The 23,860-nt window shown below is 37.9% G+C and overlaps 1 protein-coding gene across 5 annotated transcripts in view; it reads right to left on the bottom strand.

The window, feature by feature from the left end:
- Positions 1-23,860, bottom strand: part of EPS8 (EGFR pathway substrate 8, signaling adaptor) — a 124,700-nt gene that overhangs the window by 35,835 nt on the left and 65,005 nt on the right. For all 5 annotated transcript variants that reach the window (XM_071422116.1, XM_071422119.1, XM_071422118.1 and 2 more), the window contains 3 exons: positions 12,325-12,415; positions 10,981-11,054; positions 1,832-1,899 (listed from right to left, as the gene is read on the bottom strand). In XM_071422116.1, coding sequence (XP_071278217.1) covers positions 1,832-1,899; positions 10,981-11,054; positions 12,325-12,386 — 204 coding nt within the window. In that variant the 5' untranslated portion in view covers positions 12,387-12,415. The remainder of the gene's footprint in view (positions 1-1,831; positions 1,900-10,980; positions 11,055-12,324; positions 12,416-23,860) is intronic.

Here is a 23,860-nt window from a genome sequence, read left to right as displayed (position 1 = left end):
AGGATGTTTAGTCCAAAATGTCATTTTAAGTCAACTTATTTTTGTAGCTTGCTTTTTAACACCCACTGTCATTTCCTCACTACTGTAAGCAGTCAGATTTGAAGGCACATTCTGACATCCTCCAGGTATCAAAGCTAGAATTAAACCACAAATTTTAATTAGCTTTTTCAGGAGTGAAAACCTGTCTCTCTCTTGGCAAGCTGAATTCAGGAGGTGCCAGCAGAGGCTTCCCAGAAGCTCCCTGCCAATGTAGCTCCACCACCACCCTGACCTGGAGTGTCCTCATCTCTTCCAGAGCTGCCAGCAGCCTGCTGGTGGCAACCAGGATGGGCTTGGATCTGACAGGGATACCTTATGGATGGGCTGGTCACTTTTTTGTGCAGCACAGAAGAAAATTGTAACAATTTTTGCTCACCAACAGTTTGGAGTATTCTCCAGACTCAGTTAATGGCCTGGAAACTAAACAGTGCCTCACAAACTTCACCTCAGCTAGCTTCCCTGTCATTATGGCTGTGGCAATTTCTCCTTCAGCATGCCAATTGTGCAAGAAAACCCACAAAATTATTTCGTTTTGTTCAGGCATAAATCCACCTTCACATTCTAATTGAAGATCTGGTAACACTCATTCAAGCTGAACCACATTTAATGTATGCCTGCATATCTGTCTTCTAAATAACTTTAAAAAACAAAAATAATACCAAAGGATTTACTGTGCTTTCGTCTATTACAGGATAACAGCACATGGTAATTACAGAGAAGAAAGTAGGTGTAAGCTGCATTTAATCAAAGTATTTAAAAGTAAAGTGAAACAAACTCTGCACTGGCTGCTTACCCAGGAATGCTTAGATTTTAAATGCAAGTACTAATTGTTATGCCAGTACAGGACCAAAACAGTTATGAAGAAAGCACACATAATACACAGGCAATTAGAACCAAGACAGGTATTCATCTGCAAGCTGATTGTAGGACTGAAGCACTTGAAATTAGGAGTCTTCTGCATATGATCTCACAATTCACAGATGATTTAAAACCCAGCAAAATGGAGCCCAGGATCTGTGGTGTTTGCAAGACTTGACTTAAACCCATGGCAGTGGTCTGATGGCAGCAGGAGAAAGTTAAAGCCAAAGTAAGGCTCCAAAGGGAGGCATTGCATTCAAAAGTGCTTAGCAGGCTACACACAGGCACTCAGGCTTACCCTGCTGAATATTTTAAATATGAGAGCAGCACGCAGTAATTCTGCAAAGCAGCTTAAGACAGCAAGGCACACACTCTGCTCTTCACACTGGGGAAGACTCAGTGCAGGCAGAGTATTTAATTCTGTATTTAACCACCCTGTACTCCACCCACTGGGACACTGAGGGCTTAATGCTCAGCACTTTATGAATATTCTGATACTTCTGCTGATTAGATCTGATCAGAGTATTAGTTTTAAATACCACCCAGTGTGCCTTGCCAGCAGCACAGGGTTGTTGAGCTCTGCCTCATCTTTGCAAGGAGCCAGGTTCAGAGACAGGGCAGCACAAGGTGTGGAATTGATGCCCTGTTGAGGAGTCCTGTCTGCTTGCCAAACCACACACAACTTTGCACACATCCTTCCACATCTAGATTTCAGCTCATTGTGGCAAAGCTAGAGAATTTGAGACATTTCAGTGTAATCTGCTCTGAATTTGAGACATTTCAGTGTAATCTGCTCTGAAGTGACCCCAGGCTGGAGGGATATTTTGGAAGACGAATGTGCCTTCAAGCTTATATATCCTCAAAAAAAAAACATGTAGGCAAAAATAACCACATGTAATTGAGAGCTGTAATTGGTGTATCCCTCTCATCTCACCTCCACGTGGTACTGTGATGTTTCAGATATGCTGCTGACACTGTCTCGTGCATAATTCTTCCTTTGTTCTGCAGATGGGAGGAAAAGAAAGAATAATTATTCATTCAGTGCCTTATCCTGGTGTCTTGACTGCCTCTCAGAGACACTTTGGACAAGTTGTATACATGAGAAGAGGAGATAAGCTGTGGTTAATTTCTGTATTTCAGCTGAAATGACCTCCACCCCCACACGGCCCAGCACAAGGACCATTTTTACGTCAGCAATGCTAGCAGGGAGCTGGTGGGTACCCAAAAAAGCCACTTATCTCATCCAGTGGGGTAGGACACTGGAGGGGAGCAGTGCTCTGACTGCAAACACTGCCTTGGGAGGGCTGATTATTAAAATCTTTGCCTTGCCACTGTAGCAGCAGTATGATAACTAGCACGGGCTCACTGTATCTGTATGAGCATCCTTGAAAGCAAAAGTATTTTCTGATACATACAAATAATTCTCATGCTAAATCTGCAAGAGGACAGAGGCACACACACAATAAAAGACCTGACTCATCCTTTATTTCTTCATGAAGTATTCAATTCATTGAATTGCTAATGTAGAAATAGGCATGGAAATAGACATAAACACACCAAAATATCTCAAAACAGGAATATTTTTCAGCTAACAAAACACAATGCTGCAAAACCAGAAACATTATGTGCATTTTACTCTGTACAGTATATTGACATTAAACCAGGAAAGGAAGGAAGGGGAAAAGCAAGATGAAGACACAACACACACCCACACCACAAAATAATGAATTTAGATGAACACTGAAGAACACTTTTCAACTCTAGTGGAAAAAAATTGAATGCAACATTTGAAAGTTTTGGGTTTTTTTCACTAAAACCGCTTAAGTGCCTGATCTGGAAGACCAGGAGCTTTGTTGTGAAAAAGTCAGTAGGTGACATGGCCAAGAGAGGTCTAGGGAAACTCTGGAAATTGATAAATTTTTTTTCTGTATTTCATTAAAAATCTCAATTTCTGATCATCAGGTAAAATAGGTGGTTTGATTTCTTTTCATATGATGAATATACAAAACATACATATGAAATACATCAATTTCATCACACTTGGAGTAGGTGGAAGCAAAATAAAAGTGATTTTGGTGACAGGAAGGTTAAGTTACTTTTGCAAAATAAAAAAATATTCTAAATACTATGAACCATATGATCTGTGACATTTAGAGATCTGCAGTGAGGAGTCCATAAAAGCCCCCCTACAAAGGTCCCTTCTGTGGCCAGGGCTCCTTCATGCAGGAATTCCAGGTGCAAAGACAGCAGTGCCCTCACTTTCAGACGCCACTTGTGGAAGCATTTGTCACATTTTATAAACACAGCATTCTCTCTTCCCTTCTCAGTGATTTTCACAAAAAAACCAAATTTCTGAGATGCAGCACTGGCTTGAAGCCCCCCTCCCACGGTGACAAATGCCACTGAGGCAGCAGAGCCATCCTAATCCTGTACAGCAGCTGCTCACCTTGCTTCAGCAGGGGAAGTGTGCAGAGCAAACAGTCAAATGCAAGGATACCACAAATTATCAGAAATTTTAGCCAGGTGTGTGAATATTTCAATATAGATATCTTGCTTTCATTATGCATCATTCTGAAATCCCAGGGCAGAGGATCAGCTTTGATCATTCCATCTGTATCTACTATTTCTGCTTTTGCAGCGTGTTGCTGAAATGATTTTTTCAGCTGATTGTCTCTTTAACCACAGCACACACACACATGCACACCCCAACAACACAGTCAGTAAAGCAATGCTGTCTGGTTTGCTACCTTTCTTTTTTTGTTTGGATGATGATCTGAAGAAGTAAAGTCCATCTGTTCCTAATAAAACAAGGGGATTAAAAACCAGTATCTAGTTTAATCCCATAGAATTATTTGCATCTCTAAGGGGATCAGTTAGCAGCCTTCTGCTGTGGACTGTAAATGATACTTAAACACTGTCCAGTAAGAAAGAATATATGTTTTAAACAAAACAAAACAAACAAAAAAATTACTTGTTTCAATAACAATGCACCAAATACTCAATTTTGAGTGTTGTCTTACAAAAAAATGTAAGTTTTGCGCTATTGAATTAAGCAAGCATCAGAAAGTTTACATCCACTGTATAATTTGTAAATGCTGCAAACAGTAACAGTTGGAGCTGCTTTAAATAAACAAAGAAAGTCTGATATATATATAAAGGCTCCAAAGGAATTAAAAAGCAGAGAGTAAATTTGCAGAAGGCTCCTTATTCTGCTTCTGTGTTCAGGCAGGAATTTCAAAACCATTTGCAGCATGGATTAACAGATCCTCTTCCACAGAGCAGTACAACACTCCCAGCCAGACAGGATGGAAAGTGTTCAACACATACTGCCATGGTGAGATTAAATGTGAATTTTATTAAAGTTCTTGTTGCTATTACGTTGTAATTAACAACAACTTTGATAAAATTTACATTTAACTAAAGTCAATCAGTGTTTGTGTTAACAAACAAAAAGTAGGGACACAAGAACTGAGATTCCACACTGGGAACAATTCACATTTACAAATTTATTTCTTTAAGGCAGGTGGAATGAGAATTCGAACCTGCTGGAGACCCAAGTTATCATTTAGAGCAGAGCAGAACATTTCAGCTGGGACTGAAACACAACTATAGAGGATCTGGAGGTGGATTCTACAGCTGCACCCTGAAATTATTCACCCATCAAAATACATCTTCTAACACATATCCTGGCATCAGGCAAAATTCTTCCATTGTTGGAAGGACTTGTCTTCAGCCTTTGTTTTTCAAAGCTTTTACAATCCAATGGTTCATAAGTGGGTCTCCTTTCTCTTACAGCTCCCTGAGAAATGGTTTTCTTGGCTGCCTGGCATGAGTCACACTGAAGGAAGAACAGTCCCCCCATGATGATATGAACATAACACAAAGAAAGAGGAAGAAAAAAAGAAAAAGCAAAGGAAATGAAAAGACTGGCAGCTAAAATGCATTCCCTGTCCCATGGCTTTTGCCAGCACCTCACAACAAATCTTCAAGCTCTGCTTTCTCCTAGTGCTTGGCTCCTGTCCCAGATTCCACCTACAACCCTCCAAAAGTTCTCCCCTTGCCATCAGAAAGGACACAAACCCTTTTTCACCCCCTCCTGCTGAAGTGCTCCACTCCTTGAGCTCCTGGAAAAGCTGATAAAAGCCTGCAAATCTGTTCTCTGTCCTCCACAGAAGACACAAGGGACTGCTGCTCCTTCCTGCAGCACCTCTGTGTTTCCATGTCCCAGTCAGAGAGATCTCAGCTGGTGATTCTCACAGCTTCTTTCATCTGTATAAAACTTTTTCTTTTCCTACAGAGATGCCCATTGCCATTCTTCAGGAAATGCAGTTACCATCTCTCAACCCTTTCACGTATCAAAGTTACAGATTATTACCCATCAGTATTAATCTGACTGCTTTTACAGAAACCTTATCACACTAACTTCAAGTGCAGGTAACACAAGCTCTACTATTGAAAAGGAGCAACAGAATTTGCTGATGTGCTGAATGCAGTGGGTCTGGCTAGGATGGAGATGATTTTGGACCGGATAACATGGGGATATTTTAGCTGTGGCTGAATGGTGTCAAAGTCTTGTCTATATTTCTTATTCTGCTGCCCCAGTGAGTGGGCTAGGGGTGCACAAGAGGCTGACACAGCTGGGACAGCTGACCCAAAGGATATTCCATACTGTTTAATATCCTTGCTCAGCAATAAAACTGGCAGGTAGTCTTTCCAAAGATTCTTTGCCCGGTTAGTTTGGCCTTTGCTCTGCTTGTAGAGGGCTGTGAATAAATCCCTTTGTGCTATTCAGTCCTTTTTCCTCCCTGTTCTTTCCTTCACCCCTTAAGCCATCTTTATTTTGATCCATCAGGGTTTTCTTCTTGCTTTTTTCTCTTCCAATTCTCCCCCCCTGTTCTGCTGCAGAGAGGAGACAGAGGGAATGAGGAAGCAAAAGGGGAGGTCCTCAGTTGCTGGCTGGGGTCAACCCCTGACACTGAAAACAAAATAATGTTTTGTATGCTCTGTTTCACTCTCCTCATCCTCCCCATCAATCTTACCCTCTCACAGGTCCCTTCATGCAGGAAGACCCTATTGAGGCTGAAGTGAAATACTACAATAGAGACTTCCAGATATGATGCATAAAACTATCAAAAGAAGAAGAAAACTATCAAAACATTAAAAAAAACCTATCAAAATTATTCAGTTTTTTTCCTGTATACTCTGCTCATTGCAGCTCTTACATCCACCACCTAAAGTACAGTTCAGCCCTAATAACAGGTTAGCTCAAACTCTGCTGATATGCTGCACACTATTTAGATAAAGGATTTTTCATTTGGTATAATAAAAAAAAATAAGAGAGGATCATGGCAGAATACACTTAAGTTAAATTCTTAACCACAATCTATAGCAAATGTAACCCAGAAAAATATGATTAAAATAAGGCAATAAAATGAAAAGCAACACATTTCACTTATAGGTCCTGAATGTAAGATCTACTAGCTACTGAAGCTTCCAGAGGAACAGGAACATTGATCCACAGAAACTAGTACTCTTCCTGATGTCTGATGTAGACAGATATTATAGCAATTCATGTTGTGTGAAATTATTGAATTCACCAATCATCAGGAACAGACCATGTTTCTGTTTTCAAACAGAGATTGAAAACTACTGATTTTATTTTCATTTTTGAAAGCATCCAAAACACCAGAAATCAAAAAGCAACCTCTTAACCAAAGACTTTCAGCCAAGTCAAAAATTCTACCAGCCAGTCCATGACACAAAACAACAGGACTGCAGATTGCTCTGAAATCTGATGGCAATCCACATGGATATGGATTGAGAGTGTCCTTCAAAATCTGTCCCAAGAATCCTGGAGTGACAGCATAAAATATTTCCACACATCATCAAGCAGAAAAGCCCAATACTTAATTTACTACCATCTATCTGCATTGGGCTGATGGTTGATACCCTTTAACAATAAACTGAAAACAAAAAACAAAAAAAACACCTCAGCTTGAGGCAGGGCAAAGTGCAGGAGAAGTGACCCAAAGGTCAGAACTTGAGTTCAAAACAAATTTCCTCTTCAGAGGAGCAAGCACTATCACTTTCAGAGATTAATGCCAGGAGCTTCTCTCTGATGGCTGTGTGGAAGTGGCTGTAAAAGGAAGTGTGTTGTTTAGCAGCCAATTGTCAAATTAATCTGAGAACCAAAATACTGCAAGGATGTTAACATGGATGGCTTCTTTCAGTGCACTCATTTACCTGCCTGTGAGCTTGTGAAAAATGTGTATTTTATTATTCAAATGAATATTATCTGTGTTATGTGAGAAAGTTATGTTGTATTAATTTTCCTAAGTAGTGTGTTAAACATAGTTTTAGGTTATAACATAATAGAAACTTAAAATAGAAACTATGCTATGTAAGATACTTTTTTTAAAGAAAGAACTCACACTGAGCAGCCACAGGACACCTAAATCTTTCAGAGAAAAAGAATTTATTGCTCACTTATCAGAAAAAACAAATTTCTTCCTGCCTCACTCAGCCCTGAAGACACCATTAGGATTAAGAGGAAGAAGCTGACACTGCCCAGAGATAATCCTGTGTTTGAATGGAATTTATGCATCATGTATGAGGTGTATGAATATACAACAGGCTATTTCTTTTAAGGGTTAATCCTCTGTTAACGTGTGTCCTTTTTTGGGCTTATTTTGCCCAGAAAGAGGTACCCAGACTGTCCATAACTCTTTGTTTTTATTGTCTCATATTGTCCTAAATCCTAATTGTCCAAATTTTTATTTATATTACTATTTTTATAACTATTTTATTACTATTAAACTTTTAAAATTAAAAAAAAAAAAAGTGATTGGCATTTTTCACAAGCTGCTTGAGGTTTCATTGAATTTATTACACTGCAGTTCTTGCTCTGAAGGAGGCATATGAGCAAAGCAAAAGTACCCAGGTGTGGCATTCACATTCTCTGAAAAATCCCTTTGCCCAGGATTTTTCTCCTGGGAAGCTGAGAAGCCTCAGAGAAAAGGAGAATAATTCTTATCTCATTTGCTTCTCTTGTGTTGTGCTCATGTGGAATGTGTTTGGAGATTGTTTAGCCACAGGTGGTTGGTCATTGGTTTCATGTGAATTGTTTTGACGTATTGGCCAATCAGTGCCAAGCTGTGTCAAGACTCTGGAGTCACAAGTTTTCATTATTATCTTTTTAACCTTTTGTAAGTATCCTTTCTGTATTCTTTAATATAGTTTAATATAGTATTCTTTAATTGAATATAGTATTATAAAATAATAAATTAGCCTTCTGAGAACATGGAGTCAGATTCATCATTCCTCCCTGCCACAATGGTCCCTACAAATACAATACAGAGGCAATTTCACTTCCAGCTCCAAATCACAGCCACCAGAGTATAAACTCAGTGCACAAAATACTCAGTCTTTTCTAATGTTCTGTGAGAAGACAATTTTAGCAACATCTTTCAGCTCTGCACAATAATCTGACAATTTAGAGTGATCCAAATTCAAGGACCAAAATCCTGGTCCATCCCTCCTGAGGAATGAGGCTGCTCCTCACTGTGTCAGGGGCTGGCAAAGCCCCAGCACAGCCCTGAGACTGCTGCTCCTCTCCTCACAGGCAGAACTGCTCAAGACAGATGGAGGAGCCAATGCTAGAACAACAGATGACAGCAGGAGCCAAAACCCATCTCAGATGGAGAGAGCAGGAAGCAAACGATGAAATAAACCCCATAAAAATGTGCAGAGAGCACCTTCCCTCGCCTCAGAGAGAGATTTGTCATGCAAATAGAAAACAGCTCATTTCAGGAAGGAAATGAGTGAAAACAAAGGGATTATTGCACAGGAAAAAAGGCAATTGCAAGGAAGTTTTCACTATCAGACAGGCACATTAGAGATAGTGATGGCTCCGGTCTGGCTTTGAGCTGAACACCAATAATAACAATAATTAATAGCTGAACACCAATAATTGGTAACACCAATAATATTCCAGCCTCCTTTCCCACAGCACCATAGCCAACCTTCTGTGTGGTGGCTCAAGGGCTGAATATTCATGAATCTCCTCAGCAATGGCATCAAAGGCATAAAATTCATGCCAGGACATAAACATGCCTACATATATGCCAGGACAGAAACATACACATATATAAAAACAAGTAATAATCACAGTAATAATCGTTGTTGCTGTTGTTGTTATTATTACTTTTATTATTACTTTTAATTTTCTTAATTTTATTTTTATTTTTATCTAGTCTTTACAGTGCTTGGAAGAAATTGAGTTCAATATCAAGTGGTCACTTAGAAGCCCAGGCATCATTTTACTTGATAGTCAGGGATAGGTGGCTCACTCCAATTGACTCTCAAGTTTTCCAAGAAAAGGAACATTTTAATGGAAAATTTGGTGCTGACCTCATGTTTTCACATTTTAGTAAAAGAAAAAAAATCCACAGTCATTTGACTTTTACAGTAAAATTACATATATTTCTTCCAGTAAAAGTGAATCTATTAAACACATGAGCTTTCTGTATTAACTTAAATAGTATACATACATTTAAAATATATGTGCACAACAAATATAAAAAGAAAGCTAAGACAGCTTCCTCCTGCTTGATAGGATTTCAGTCTCCATATTCTCAAATAAAATAATTTCGTTAGTTATTAATTATAAATATAGTACTTTGTTATGAGCATTTTCAAAACTGTTTAACAATTCCAATATCACTCAGCTGCTTTTCAGCCCATTTGGGAGAGTATGCACAAAAATTTTAACATCACAAAGGAAGAAGAGGGACATGGGATGCAGCAGAATAGTAACTTTGTTGCTAAAAATTAAAAAAATTACCCTGAATTTGAGAAAGATTTTAGGTGCTTTCCTTGTTTTCTCCAGCTCATATATGTGGTGATAGCAACACCCTACTTCTTTATGTATAAAAAAAACCAGAGCAGAAGTAGTAAAATCTGCAAACTCTGAAAAGCTGTGCCAATACATATCCACTTGGAGCTCCAAAATAACTGATTCCTCTACTTCATTCAGCTCCTGGCAACTGCAACTATCATTCTGTGATACAACTACCAGCCACAAAAGTGAACCAAGGACAACATTTCCCTTTACAGGAGCCACCACCTAGCAGTTCCATGGCAAGCATTTTCCTTAGTACCTGAATTCAGTTAAGTACTTTGGAAGTGAAAAATACCATTACACACATCAAATTTACTCACTTGTCCCCATCTTCTCCTGACACATGACCACCCCACAATGTTTGATATGAAAAAGCTCAGAGAGATATTTTAAAAGCTCACAAAGATTAAAGGACACAGGTACTGCCATGCTGTTCAAACCATATACTCCTGAAAAATTATGATGATGACATAAAATGAAAAAGAAATCACAACTCTCATAAAGAAATAATAATCTGCTAAGAGTTTTTTGCAATGCCTCTTGCTGGTCTCTGTTGCCACCTACTATTTTTGTCAACACTTGCAATCAGTTTGCTGAGTGAGCCACACAGGATGCAGAAATCACTCTTTAAAATGATCAGCTCAGAATTTTCCTCAGTTTCGGTTCCTGCCTTCAGCACTATGTCAAGAAACTGACTTTTGTAGCACAGCACTAAAACAAAGTAAATTTGAACTTAGATTGATTCAATGTTTAGGTTGAATATTAGGAATCCTTGTGTCAAAGAAGAAAAAATATTGTAAGTGCTTTGTCTGCTAGCAGGGGATGAAGCTGGGGAGGGAGGGAGGTACAGGAGAAATAAAACCCCACAAGGGTTTAAGCACAGCTAAACACTTGAATGCCTTCTCCCTGGTGCATAACTTAGCTATAGGATCACTCTGAGTTTTGTGATGAATGCTGCCTGGAAAATGAGCAGGTGGGAGTCCTCTGCCTAGTAAACTGAGCATTTTCTAGTTAGCTTTAGTAGGAATAAACCACTTTGTTTTTCAGTTCAGTTGACAGACACACCCTTGTGTATGTACATACACTTTCAGATTAATATGTGTAAAATATTTCCACCACCACATCACAATCACTATTTAAACAACAACTTAGCACAGAAGTTTAGAGAGTTTTTGCCACCTTACCATAGAGAGCTTTTGCACTTGTTCTTGAATTCTGCTCCCTCTCTGCCTGAGCAAACGTTGGGGAGCCATAGCCACTGGAAGAAAACATTTCTGGTTAACTTCTGTATAGATATATTTGGCAGGCACTGAAAAAAAACCCCCTCCCCTTACTACACATACCTACAGCATTAGTAACAGAGGGAATGATACCAGATATTTGTTCCACACCATGAATATGAGGGAGAATGTTTCACTCGGGCTGCAGGTTCTTCTGAGCTCTCTTTTGTTGCATTAATACAACTTTGTGCACAACTGGAATGTGGTATACAAATAAATACCACCTTAACTCCAGTAACAAACTTCACATTAGTAGTAGTAGTAGTAATAATAATAGTAGTAGTAGTAGTAGTAGTAGTAGTAGTAGTAATAATAATAATAATAATATCTATTTTATAATATATATTATATAATATATTAATGTCTATAATATATAATATTATATATGTTATATAATATATAATGTGTTATATGTTATATATTAATAAATTATGTAAATATATTTTTATATTATTATATCTATAATAAATATAATAATTTTATAATAATAAAAAATAACAATAATAATCATGACTATGCCAAAGAATTGGGTAGGATTTGGGGTTTTTTACCTGCATACACAAGTGTTTATTGCTTTTAACAATTTTAACAGCTTTTAATGAAAAACTTAAAATGACTGTCATTGTCTTACACAAACGAAAAGGCACTATGATTACAAGTGTTTCAAAAATGAGTGATATATGAGTTCACCTTAATGAGAAAAAAAAGACACCACAGATATCCTGCTCCATACAGGAATACTTGTTCCTTGGCATCAGATGGGTAAATTCTCATCAGTGCTGTGAGTGAGTCTATACCATGCCCCTGATACAGGGATCACCCTCTTATCTGAGGCAAGGTAACACTTTCAGGTAGCAGTTGCTCAGTTCTCTTTCCTGGGAAACAGTCTGTTCTCACAGATGGGAGGGAGAGGCAGCCTCATCTTTTATGCATAAAAATGCATTCACTCAGAGCTAACCTTAAACATCTCAGGCACACAAAGGCCTCTCTGAGTAACATAATAAGGATGTTACGGCTACAGCAATTTATTTTGCTCTTCCAGATGAGTCCATGCAGTAACACAGTTTTCCCTTACGTGAACACAAAAATATCTGTCGCTTTGGTTCCACAGTTATTTCCTCTACAGAAAAAGCCTTTTTATAATTCCAGTGGGACCTACTAATTACAGCTCTATCTGAAATGGAAGCCTGAAGAAGGAGGTACAACACTATTTTGTCCATAAAAGGCAAGTCAAAGGCAAAACCTTACTTCATTTGAGGGAAGTAACTTCCATATCCACCTGGAGGGGTGTTGGATATGTGTCCATTCATTCTCACTGCCACTCACTGGGAGAAACCACCTGGGAAAAGGAAAAACAGCACATGAACTGAAGTCTCCTAAAAGATGAAGGCTGAACACAGGTGTAATACAAACCTAATGAGGAAATTATGGTTGAAATGGGAACGAAATTGCATCAACAAATTCAATTGTTATTAACTGCATCCTGGTGATGCTGCTATGGAACTTCTCCCAGTAGCAATTTGATAGTTATAGCTTCAAATAATTTATAATTTCATGAACAAAGCTATTATTTTTGATACAATGGTCTTTAGGAATAGCTGTAGAAATAAAAGGCTCACTAAATAAAGAACAAGATCTACTGCAAATGTGAACAAGATGTTCCAAATGGTAACTTTATTGCTCAAGCATGCTTGATTTCAGCCCTCGATTCATTTCTTTCAAATGCAACTCTTGAAATGACCTTTTGATACATATTCTATGAAACATATCAGCTGAATTGTTAGAAAAGATGCATTATCAAATTAAAACACAATTGTTAGCACAAAAGGAAACTTGGTTAGATATTTTGGTACTTAAGAAAACTCTTTTTTTTTTTTTCTTTTTTGTTAAGCAGTGCTTAACATCCTGAAAGTTTGGCGTGCCCAATGAAACCTTTCCTATAAAAGCAGTGCTGAACAGGCCATGATAAAACAGTTTAAAAAATTCTCCCTTTAATAACATGTCCATTGAAGTTAAAACTAGCTCTGGAAAGTGACTTTCATAACCCTTTCATATTCAAATTTACCATGGGCAAATACTCTTTCATTTACATATATACATGAATAATATAAATTTGAATATTTCTCTACATTTCAGTCACACTGCAGAGCAGTCAGAAGTGTACCAGATCAAATTTGTACCTACAAAATCTCTGTTTCCAAAGTAAGCACAGCCTGCTCTGTTTGCACTAGAGCTGCCTTGCAGCAGCTTCTCTTCTGAGGCTCTAATTTATCTCACTGCCCCACATTCACTGTTCTCTTCTTGTTTTACAAAGAAGCAGCAGCTCTTTGACCTGCCAGTGCCCATTGAGTGCCCACATGTATTCAGCTACTTCCTTCTCCCATGCAAAAAGAAAACCAAAATCTGTTCTGAGCTGTAAATCCATCAGTCAGTTCAAGAGACAAACAAGCTTTGGTGGCCTTTGGTGCTGAGGGCACAGTTTTTATACATTTCTGAGGAACAAACCCCAGATGCAGTCAGCAAAACTAACTAGAACAATGCATTTGTTGGTGTATTAGACATGCCAAGTGAAATTATGTATTTGTATTTGAGGTGGATTTGACACACCAAGTGAAATCATGTACAAGGGTAGTGTTGCTTTTAGTGGGTACATACTTGCTAGTTTGACTTAGTGTGTGTGTGTGTGTGTATATATATATATATATATATATATATATATATATATATATATATATATATATATATATATATATATATGTATTTTTTTATTACTATTTTTTAAAGGTTATTTAATTTTCTTTGAAATCTCTGTAATGACACAAGCACATTTTGCTCCACAAATATACCACATATCCAAGCTGGTAGCCAGTTTGGCTGCTCTAAGACTTTATAGAGAGTGAAGTCCTTAACAGCTGTCTCCAATAAATTACTACCTATGCTGAGTGCTGCTCAATTCATTAGCAATTACAACCTTTGGGAAGCATCCTGAAATCATCCCATGACTTGAAAGGATACAACTGTTCATTTTCTCAGCAGAATTTGCCAGCTCACTGTGCACTCCCTGCTTCAGCTCAGAGTGCCCCTCTCCAGCCCAGGCTGCCCCTGAGCTCTCCACCACTTTCTATCAGCTGTTAATTCTTATCATCATCTGCAACCACGCTCAATTTGCTGCCCTGCTTAGCAGTTTCCCCTGTGATTAGCTTCCACATCCAAAACACACAAATTATCACTGCTGCTGTTTGGTATCCCCGCTTTACTTTCCATCCGCACATTGTTTAAGATAGCACTCATTGAATAATTCTATTTGTCATAATCTTTTTTGATTTGTAGTCTTTTTCCTAGGCCTATTTGTAAGAAACTCTGCAACTATCTGTCTTAAAGTGAGATCTGGGGGGGGGAAAAAAAACCCTTGGCTGAAGACTTTGTCAGAATAATTCCATCCTAATCTGACAAATGCTTGGTTTGTATTTGTATTCACTCAATTTTATGGAGGTAGTGAAGCAGATATTTTAAGTAGAAGGAATGTAATATATTAGAATGTAATGTATTAGAATTTCAAGCTTCAGCCTTTGAAGTCAGTGTGACACACTGAGTTTGAAAGCAGCAAGACAGCTGAGCAGCAGATTTTCACATTGGGGAAAGAAACCATCTCTCATGACTAAATACTTGCCCACTGTAAGGCACAACACCACTTAAATGCAAAAAGCTTCAGAATTATGTTTTGGATGAAGACATACTGAAAATCTGAAGTAAAACAGTTTGACTATTAAAATACAAAATAAAGAACAAGCAGCTTCTTCTGCCAAGTAAACACAAAAATTTTAGTCAGCTTTAGCTGATATGCAAACAAAACACCACTTACTATTAGATAGTTGAATAAAGCCAGCAATATTTCCTGTCCTTCGTGCAATTTTCCAGTGCTTCTGAAATTCCAGCACATCTACCTTGACATGACACTTTCAATGTTATTACAATTTCATGCAATGCTTCTGTCACTTGGTTCAAGAAACTTCCAGAATGTGAATACAAACAAACCCTTTATTGTAATTATTTATAATTAGTTCAAATATTTATAACAGCATCAAAAAGCTACTTGTGACTCCCCAGAATTATCACACAATTGGATCTCATTCAACCTAAACGTTTCATTAAAAAATTCAGGAAAATGCTTTAATTTTTTTTTAATTAAGTGCATGATGAAGAAAAGTGAAAAACCACAAAAGGGTAACAGTATGTGCAGGGCTTTATTATTGCCTTGTACAGCTTTCTCTGCTGTGTTTCTCATCTCAAATGCTCTTTCATCTCTTATAACCAGTCAGTCCTGCAGCAAAAGTCACCCCCTGCACACTGCAAAGCCATTGTCAACCAGGAGTCTATTAATAAACTCCACTTCCTCTTTAATCTTCCCTTTCACCCCAGCCCAGCAGTTCACAGCAACCTCCACTAGTGTCCCAGACTTTAAAATAAACATCCTTCACAATTAACTGTGAAATCCCTCTTCAATTAGAGCTCAAGTATCAACAGTTTAATTGTGAATGTGACCAAAAATGGTCATATCTCAGGATCCTGAAAAAAAAAAAAAATACTCATGCCTGCTCAGAAAAAGAAATATTTAAACCAGGAAAGCTAAGTAAGATTTCAAAAAGAAAATAATAATAAGAAAACAGATAAAATAATAAGAAGAAGAAAAATATAGTAGTATTTCTCCTTACCTATGTTAAAATAATATATTATTAAAATAAGTTTAAAATATTTATAAATATTATTTTTACAAAATATTTACAAACATTTTATTTTGAAAAACAAACAAAAAAAATCCAAAAAATTATCTCAACAACAACAAAAAAATCCACCTAGGACTTCCCTGCTACCATCAGCTTTATTTTTGAAGAGATATTGGTAATCAGGAGCTCTGTAAATGACAAGGTTCCAGCCTTTAAAACAGAGAAACCATTTCTGAGACAGACGTGCTTTTGTTCTTCAGCAGTTACAGGTGGTAATTCCAAGCATGGGGAGAATCATGCCAGTGTACAACATGATTATATCAGTCAAGAGCACTGTTTTTAAAAAAATTACTCTTTGTCTTCCCCATCTTGTAGCATGGCAGCCTTGTGAAAACAATGCAATTTATGTGGCACATCAACAGCTCACATGTCCTGCCATGTCATTTCCTAATAAAAGTTTGAACATAACAAAATCCCCCAGGTTATTAAAAAATATATATATATATTTTTCCCAGAAAGGCAGAGCTGCATCATTAGAGCAAATTAGATATTCCAGAGCCTGGTGCTTTTCCACTCATCCTGAAGCCATCAGTCCCACCCAGAGGCAGATCACAATATCATATGGAAACCAAAAGAGAAACAACTTAGTGATGCAGATATCATAGAAATTATGGAGGGGGAAGGGCTAAGGAGAAAAGGATGCACAGGAAAGCCAATAATGGCTGGAATAATTATTGTCTACTGATTAGAAAATGTTATTGCTATCATGTATCCCCCAAACCCACCAAAATACTCCCCAGGCAGGCAGAGCCCAGGCTGTAACTGCAGCCTAAACAAAAGCAATGGACATTACAAGGTAACACCATTCCCTGGTGAGTGCAGCAATGTCAGATAAGGACACTCTCTCTCCACCCTTCCCCTTTCAAAAGTATTATGGAAGAAAAAAACAACAGGAAGAAAAAAATTTTAAAAAATCCACGTACTCATGGCTCACTGTGCATTCAGTAAAAATGCCTCTCACTGCTATCCCACAGCTTTCAGCACTGCTGACCTGCAGAATGTACAAAAAACTGTTTAGCTTGCTGTGTGACTTGCCATTTTTCATCTGTTTCTTCTCAAACCTCACCCTGTTCACCCACACACAACTTTCCCTCCTGGTGCTAAATTTTCAAACAGCATCTCCTGATGTCTACCTTGCTATTCTGACCCATTACTCTTCTATTTGTATCTTCACTGCAGCCACAGATTTTACAAATGGGAATCTCCTGGCAGAAATACATCCCGTGGAGCCAGTTGGAATGTGGCTGCTGCTGCCCTCTGCTTTGGGACTTGCTTCAGAGCACAACCAAGAGCAAACACGAGTTCTGCTGCTTGTTGGACACCTTGCCTGGAGATAAACACCAAAATGCACATGAATGCATGAGTAAGTGATACTTCTGAAATGATCCCTGGGGATTTTCCAGCTTCAGTGCACTGATAGCAGAATTTCTCTGAGAAAAACTGCCTTTGCTTGAGCTGGCAGCAGCTTTGCTCTGCAATGTTTTCAGTTTCCTGTTAAGCAGGTTGGAGCATCCAAAAGCTGGTAGACAAGATGACAGCAAAAAACCAATGCAGAAAATTGAAAGCCAGGACTTACAAGTGCTGCAGTTTGAACACAAAATAAATTAACTTGATTCCCCACCACTGTGACTGTTGTCCCCTTTGCCTCTCTCAAACCACTCTATATTTATTTATATTTATTTTTGAAGCTCTCTGAGCTGTATATACTCCAGTATTCACTCCTGTGTCCAAGCACCAGAAAATTTGTTCATAAATAAATTTTGAAAATGCTGCTACCGTCAGGATGTCTCTGCATTCAGAGCAGTTGTCCAGCATGACCCTTAGCACTAATTACAGTGCATTTGAGTTTATGCAAATCTGCACTTCTTTGCATCCTGGTTTTAGGTTTTAGTGCTGGATGCAGTGTTAACTAGCTGGGGTTCCTGCTAAAGAAACCTGGAGGTGGGATGGAAAGGGCTGGATGTGTCTCCCTCTCCTGCCTGAATTTTACTCCTTATAGAAAGCTGAGCTTCAGCTTCCTATAAGGAGTAAATAATAAATATTTTAAATAACTAAAATGAATTTAAATAATTTTAATAAATAAATAAATAAATTTAAATAAATAATAAATATTCAGCAATAATAAATATTATTTACCTGTTTGTGTAAGGGGTCACAGGGGCAAATAAAGACAGTGACAGACAAAAAACACCACTCTGTCTGGGCAGGGGACAGGGCACACAGAGTGCCCAGGGGGGATTTGTAAATGTATTCACATCCCTCTCCACAGTGCAGTGCAGCAGACAAGCTCCATCAGTGCTGCTTTTGCCAGCTTCAGAAAGTGTTTTGATTTCCACTGACACTTTCTGAAATCTAATACTCTTCCCCGAGTCCCTCACTGAAAAGGAGTATGCTAAATTCATTAGCAGCATTCCTTTCAGCAGGAGGGAGGGGATAAATTTATTAGAGAAAATCTGTGATCATAATTACCAGCCAAAGTAGATAAAGGCTTGTCTTCAGAACACAAATTCTTATCTAAAAGAAAAGATTTCCATTGGACAAACTAAGATTAAAAAAAGCCCTAGAAGTCTTATTTTTCCTACTATGATATTTCCCAGTGATTCACTGTTAAAGAAATATTCTAACAATACAATTAAGATGGCTATCTTTTATTTTGGGAAAGGAAAGAAATATGGAGAGCAACAGGAAGAACTGAATGAATAAACCTCAGACCATGTTCATAGACTTTGCCCTTATTATTGCCACACTAATAAAGACCCTGCTTGAAAACAGGTTCTTATTCTGGCATGGCAACTTATTTCCATCCCTTTCAGGTCTGGGCCATGATTTATAATTAACCATATTGAAAGAAAATAAAACAGCTCTACAGATACAAAAGCTTCAAAGACTTAAAATCCCCATTGCAACAAAGGAACATTAATAAATATGCCAAGCACTGAAGCCACCACTCACTGCTATTTTTAATTAGAGAATTAACCACCTCATCTAAAGCAATGTTAGTATTAATTACCAAGATCAAGATCATTATGCAGTCCTTGCAGAATGTATCACCACAGCTGGAATATCTTGTATAAAAGAAAGAATAAAAAAAAACAACCCAAAAATCCAAACAAAAAACCTTTCACACATACAGAGCAGTCCAAAGAGGAAGGGGTTTATGGCACATGAAGGAATTTGTAGAGGAAAGTAGAAAAAAGGGATTATAATGTACCATCAAAATCAGTATTTTTGGTCAGCCTATGTCAAGTAGAGTAGTGAACTGACAAAAGACACCATTTTTACTCATAAATCCCAATTCCAATGTGCCTACAACACACTCAGTATCTTCACTTGAAGTGATGTACAAAAACTTGTCCTGGTTTGGGATTTTGGTGGGTTTGTTTTTTGTAGGGTTTTGTTTTGTTTGGTTGGTTTTTTGGTTGGGTTTTGGTTTTTTTGGGGTTTTTTTGTGTTTTGTTTTATTAAAATTTTAATTTTTTTAATGAAACAAAACCGGCCTTGAAACTGCTGACTGGTGAATTCTTCTGACCCAGCACAGAAACCGCAGCTGTATCTCCCTTCTTCATACTTCCTGATTTTTTTTTCCTTATTTCTTTTTATTCTTTGATACATCCTACTTCAAATGAGATCATTAGATTTCAAAAGATGGCACTCCAGACACTACTTTGAAACTCAGTTTGCAGTATACATCCAACTTTAAAGCCACCACTTTAGAAATGGAAATCTAAAACTTCTAAAGTATTTAAAGGTTAATATGATAATGTCTTTAGGTGTTGTTTTAGATAAAGTTTTCCTCTCATTCTGTTCAAAAAATGAAAGAACTTCCAACAGTTAAAAAGTTAAAAAAGTTTAAGAGCTGCTTCAATTTGCCCAAATGAAACTGGTTTAACCACCTACCCACATTTATTAGCCAGTTAATAACTGTGCCATGACAATATTAAAACTGGCGTGGTACAGTTCATAACAAAAGCTGAACTGAAACCTTATAATGATATACTCCAACCAGACTGTAAAAATTAACATGAAGGAGGAGGAGGGGAAAAAAAGGCAGGAACACTCTTCAACACCTCTCTAATTTGGTTGAATAGAAATGTGGCAAGATTTCATTTTTGTTTTCACAAATTTGCTTTCTTCAGCCTTGGTGAAGTTATTGAAGTCCATCAGTTACTGACATAGAAAACCGATTTCTGTGTCTGTAGCAGGTTACAATTCTGAATTAAACAAGACAAAGCTGAGTAGAAGGAACATCCACTGGCTCCCTGATGATCTTGAACACTCATGCTCCAAACCATTTTGGACCACCCACTGATGGCTTTCCTTGATGATTTCACTTTGTTTATTGAATCTTCAGCTCTTTCACCAGTAAAGTGCTCTGAATGCAAACTAACATGTATCTGGAAGGCCTCAAACTTTAATATGGCAAGGGTCCATGCTCCTTGTTTTACTGGAAGATTTAGATTTTCTATATGGTACCCCAAAAACATTAAAATGGCAGTTTGCATGCCAGTGAAAAGAGAAAAGGCACTGTTTAATAAAGTTGAACAAATAGGTGCAATTGAAAAATTTAGAAGTTATTGATCAAACCACAACAAATCAGCAATGCTGAGCATAAGGGTAAGCTCACAGTAGAACTCAACAGCAAATCTAAAAGTTTAATTTTAAAACTTAATAAATAAGCACATACTATTCTAACGATGCTGACTAACTCTTCAAACTTCCCTGACTCAAATAATGTGCAAACAAGGTTTCACAAGACTGATATGCAAATCCTCATGACTTTAGGTAAGGCAATCTAAACCAAACATCACCAATAAAAGTTTTGGGGATTAAACATTTTTTAAGGCCAGAAAAGGCAGCAGAGTATTCATATTCTCAGAATTAATTTTAAATATTCCCCTAATATTGTCAAAGTAGTTGCAACATCATGTGTATATTCAAGTATTAAATTAACACATGATTCCTGGAAAGTATTTGAATTAATTGCAAACCTAGTCAGCAAGCCTCCTAAAAGGGATGAGCTTTTCACTTGTCATACACACATAAAGCACATAAGGAGAGGAATTTATTCTCAAAGACGTGGTTGTGAAGCTGCAGTGAACAGCAGCAACAATGGCAATAGCTGGGAGTCAAACCTGAGCCCTACTTCAGCACAGAGGTTTGACTGAAGCTGGTTCATAGACTCTTTTGGCAGAGAAATGGGTGTTTTCTTTAAAACTTCCCCTCTGTTACAGGAATCTTATTTTTTTTTTCAAACTCTGGGGCCTATAAAAACTGTTTTGTCTTGAATCTATGGGGGAAACTGCTCCTCCTGAGTTGCCATCCAGGTCAGTACCTGTTGTATTTTTCATTACTAAGAGGAGACACCATGAGAAGGGGCCTGGATGCACAGTGTCCACATGGTAACAAGTCCATAGAGACTCTGAAAATGAGGCAGAAGAGAGAAAATGCAGGGAAAGCCAATAAATTTTTCAATAAAGTTGGAGGATAAGTTGCACTATAAGCTATTTTAAACCCTAGCAGGAGCAGTCACTGACTTTTACAAACAACAAATTTGTTCAATTTTCCCATCTATGAAAAAAAAGAACCCATAATACCATCACCAGACCAACTGAGATATTCAATTGAATGATTGAATGCAGTCGAAAAATGCAATTATTTTGTTTTCACTGAAAAATTTGCACTGGGAAAAATATTTTTCAAGGGAATATTGCTTTATTTTTTTTTCCTTCTGCTTGAAATGCCTTTTTGCCACCAATCAGGAAACCCAAAATCATTTCCTACTCCACAGCAGAATAAAGTAGAGACATGAGAAGAGCTGTGTGACTTGTTTGCTCACACAGAAGAGTGAAGTCAAACAGACTCTATCATGCAGCATTTCCTTGATGGTTTTTCCTTCTGAAGCATGAATCTGAAACAATAAACTTCAAGGACAGCTCCCCCTCACCTGAGGTTAAAAACAGGCATATGACTGCAGTGGGGTGTATGACCTTCACTGTGGTCTGAGCAGCTCTCAGCACTTTCAGACATGCAATAACTCACCTGCACCCCAGTGATGCCTCAGGTTTTAGCTTTTATATTTTTCAGATTCTGTGCTGCTTTAGCGTGTAATTCTGAGCTTCATATCAGGGGATGGTGAGCTCTGTGCACAGAGCAGGGAGACAAAACAATTCCTGCTCCAGCTGGGGACCAAGGACAAATGATCCAAATCTCAGCCCCAAGAGCACAAACACCGTGGGCTGGAGAGAGAAAAACAAGCAGGGTGGGACTGCAGGGGCTAAAGCTGGAACGGGACAATGAACTGCAAGATGCAAATGGAGCAGAACTGATCCCAGGGACAGACCCCGTGCCCGCTCGTGCATTTTGGGGCCATTTTGGTTCATCTTGGGTGCAGCCCTGGCTGGGCTCTTGTGCTGCCCAAAGTGGATCCATTGAGGAGATCCTTTTAATAAATCCCTGCTTTATTCTTTAACTCCATCCAGCCTCTGTTCTAGGTCACCTTTCACAGGGCATCACCAGCATCAGCTAGAGAGGTTTGTTGGGGGTCGCCAGAAGACTTGATCATTGACTTTTTTGTTTGTGTTTACACACATATAACCCCAAAAAAACCCCAAAACCCCACTATATTGCAATTCAGCAAGTAAACTAAAGGCACTACCTTGTGCCTTTGTCCACATCAGGGCTGCAATTATTATTCCAATTATTCAGCACAAAGTGAGTCAAGTGTAAAAAGAACTCACGGAGCTGAGGTCACAGCTGACTGAAGTCACACCCTGCCACAGTATTTACAGTGCACTTATGCAACTCAGCAATTGTTTCCTGGATGAAAATAGGCTGAACAATAGCAGATCCCACCATTTGTGGGAAGGAAATAGGATTTAAACTTTTGGTGTTCCATGCCTCTGGTTTTCTGGTTGCAATCATTTATGTTTTGCTGTACAGATACAATTTTCTCATCCATTAACCTGGGCCAAGCCCTTTCTCTAGGTGCATTTCCATTCCACGTACATAAACTCAGCAAATACCATATTTTTGATGTTTTGTTTTGTTTTAAAGTACCTGAATCAAATGCATAAATATGATTATTTTCCAACTCAATTCACAGATTCACATTTTCAAAAGCAGTCTCTGAATGCCCAGGCTTGGCAAGTTTACAGGCTTGACTTCCAGAAGAAAAAATATATATACTTTTGAAAATTTTAATGCCTTTACAATCACATATTTGGTTTCCAGCAAACATCCAGTGATTAAGGATGACAAAATTAGAAACCTTTATAAGAGACAAATTATGATCACCACAAAATGTATTTTTCTGCAATTACCTCAAATAAGTTTGAATTTCACAAGAAAATTTTCCTCAGGAATTTGTCATTGATGGTTACCAAGCCAAATTTAACAAACTCTCACTAGAAATGGATTCTGAAATGTTACAACAGGTATTTTATTGCAATTTGCTTATTCATTCAAATGAAAGCATTTGCTGAGGCATTTTTAATGTCAAATTTTCTTAAAACTAATGTCAGATAGTGTGGGAGAGAAGCCCAAGATACCTTGCCCCCAGGAAACCTCAGTGGAGCTACTGGACTGTTTGGAAAGCTCCCACAGTTTTTGAAGGAGGACAATTTTCAAAAATCTTTCTGAACATGAATTTTTTGTTCTGCAATGGCTTTTATTAGAAATAAATGTGTGTGAAGTAAGTGTGGGTGGGAAGGAGAAAGGGAAGGAGCTAAAAAGCCATATGAGGTAATGCCTTTTGATCCTTTCCTGGCTGGAGGAATGACAGGTGAGCCTGGGGAAATTTGACTGCTCCATTCACTTCCAACCGCTACAAAAATTGTTCTAGATGTGATTCTTGTGATTTTACCCATTATTTAAGAAGCAGTCATCTAAAATCTTCCTTCAGGTTACCCTCCTATGGACCTCAGAAAGGTTAAATAATTAACCTTTGTTAATAATATCATAATAAACCTTATTAATAATATAAATATTAAATTAATAATAAT

Source organism: Agelaius tricolor, unplaced genomic scaffold (genome assembly GCF_023055355.1).
Source record: "Agelaius tricolor isolate 1412-34295 unplaced genomic scaffold, bAgeTri1.0.p SCAF_3, whole genome shotgun sequence".
NCBI classification, from domain to species: domain Eukaryota; kingdom Metazoa; phylum Chordata; class Aves; order Passeriformes; family Icteridae; genus Agelaius; species Agelaius tricolor.
This window is presented reverse-complemented; position numbering and strand designations above follow the sequence as displayed.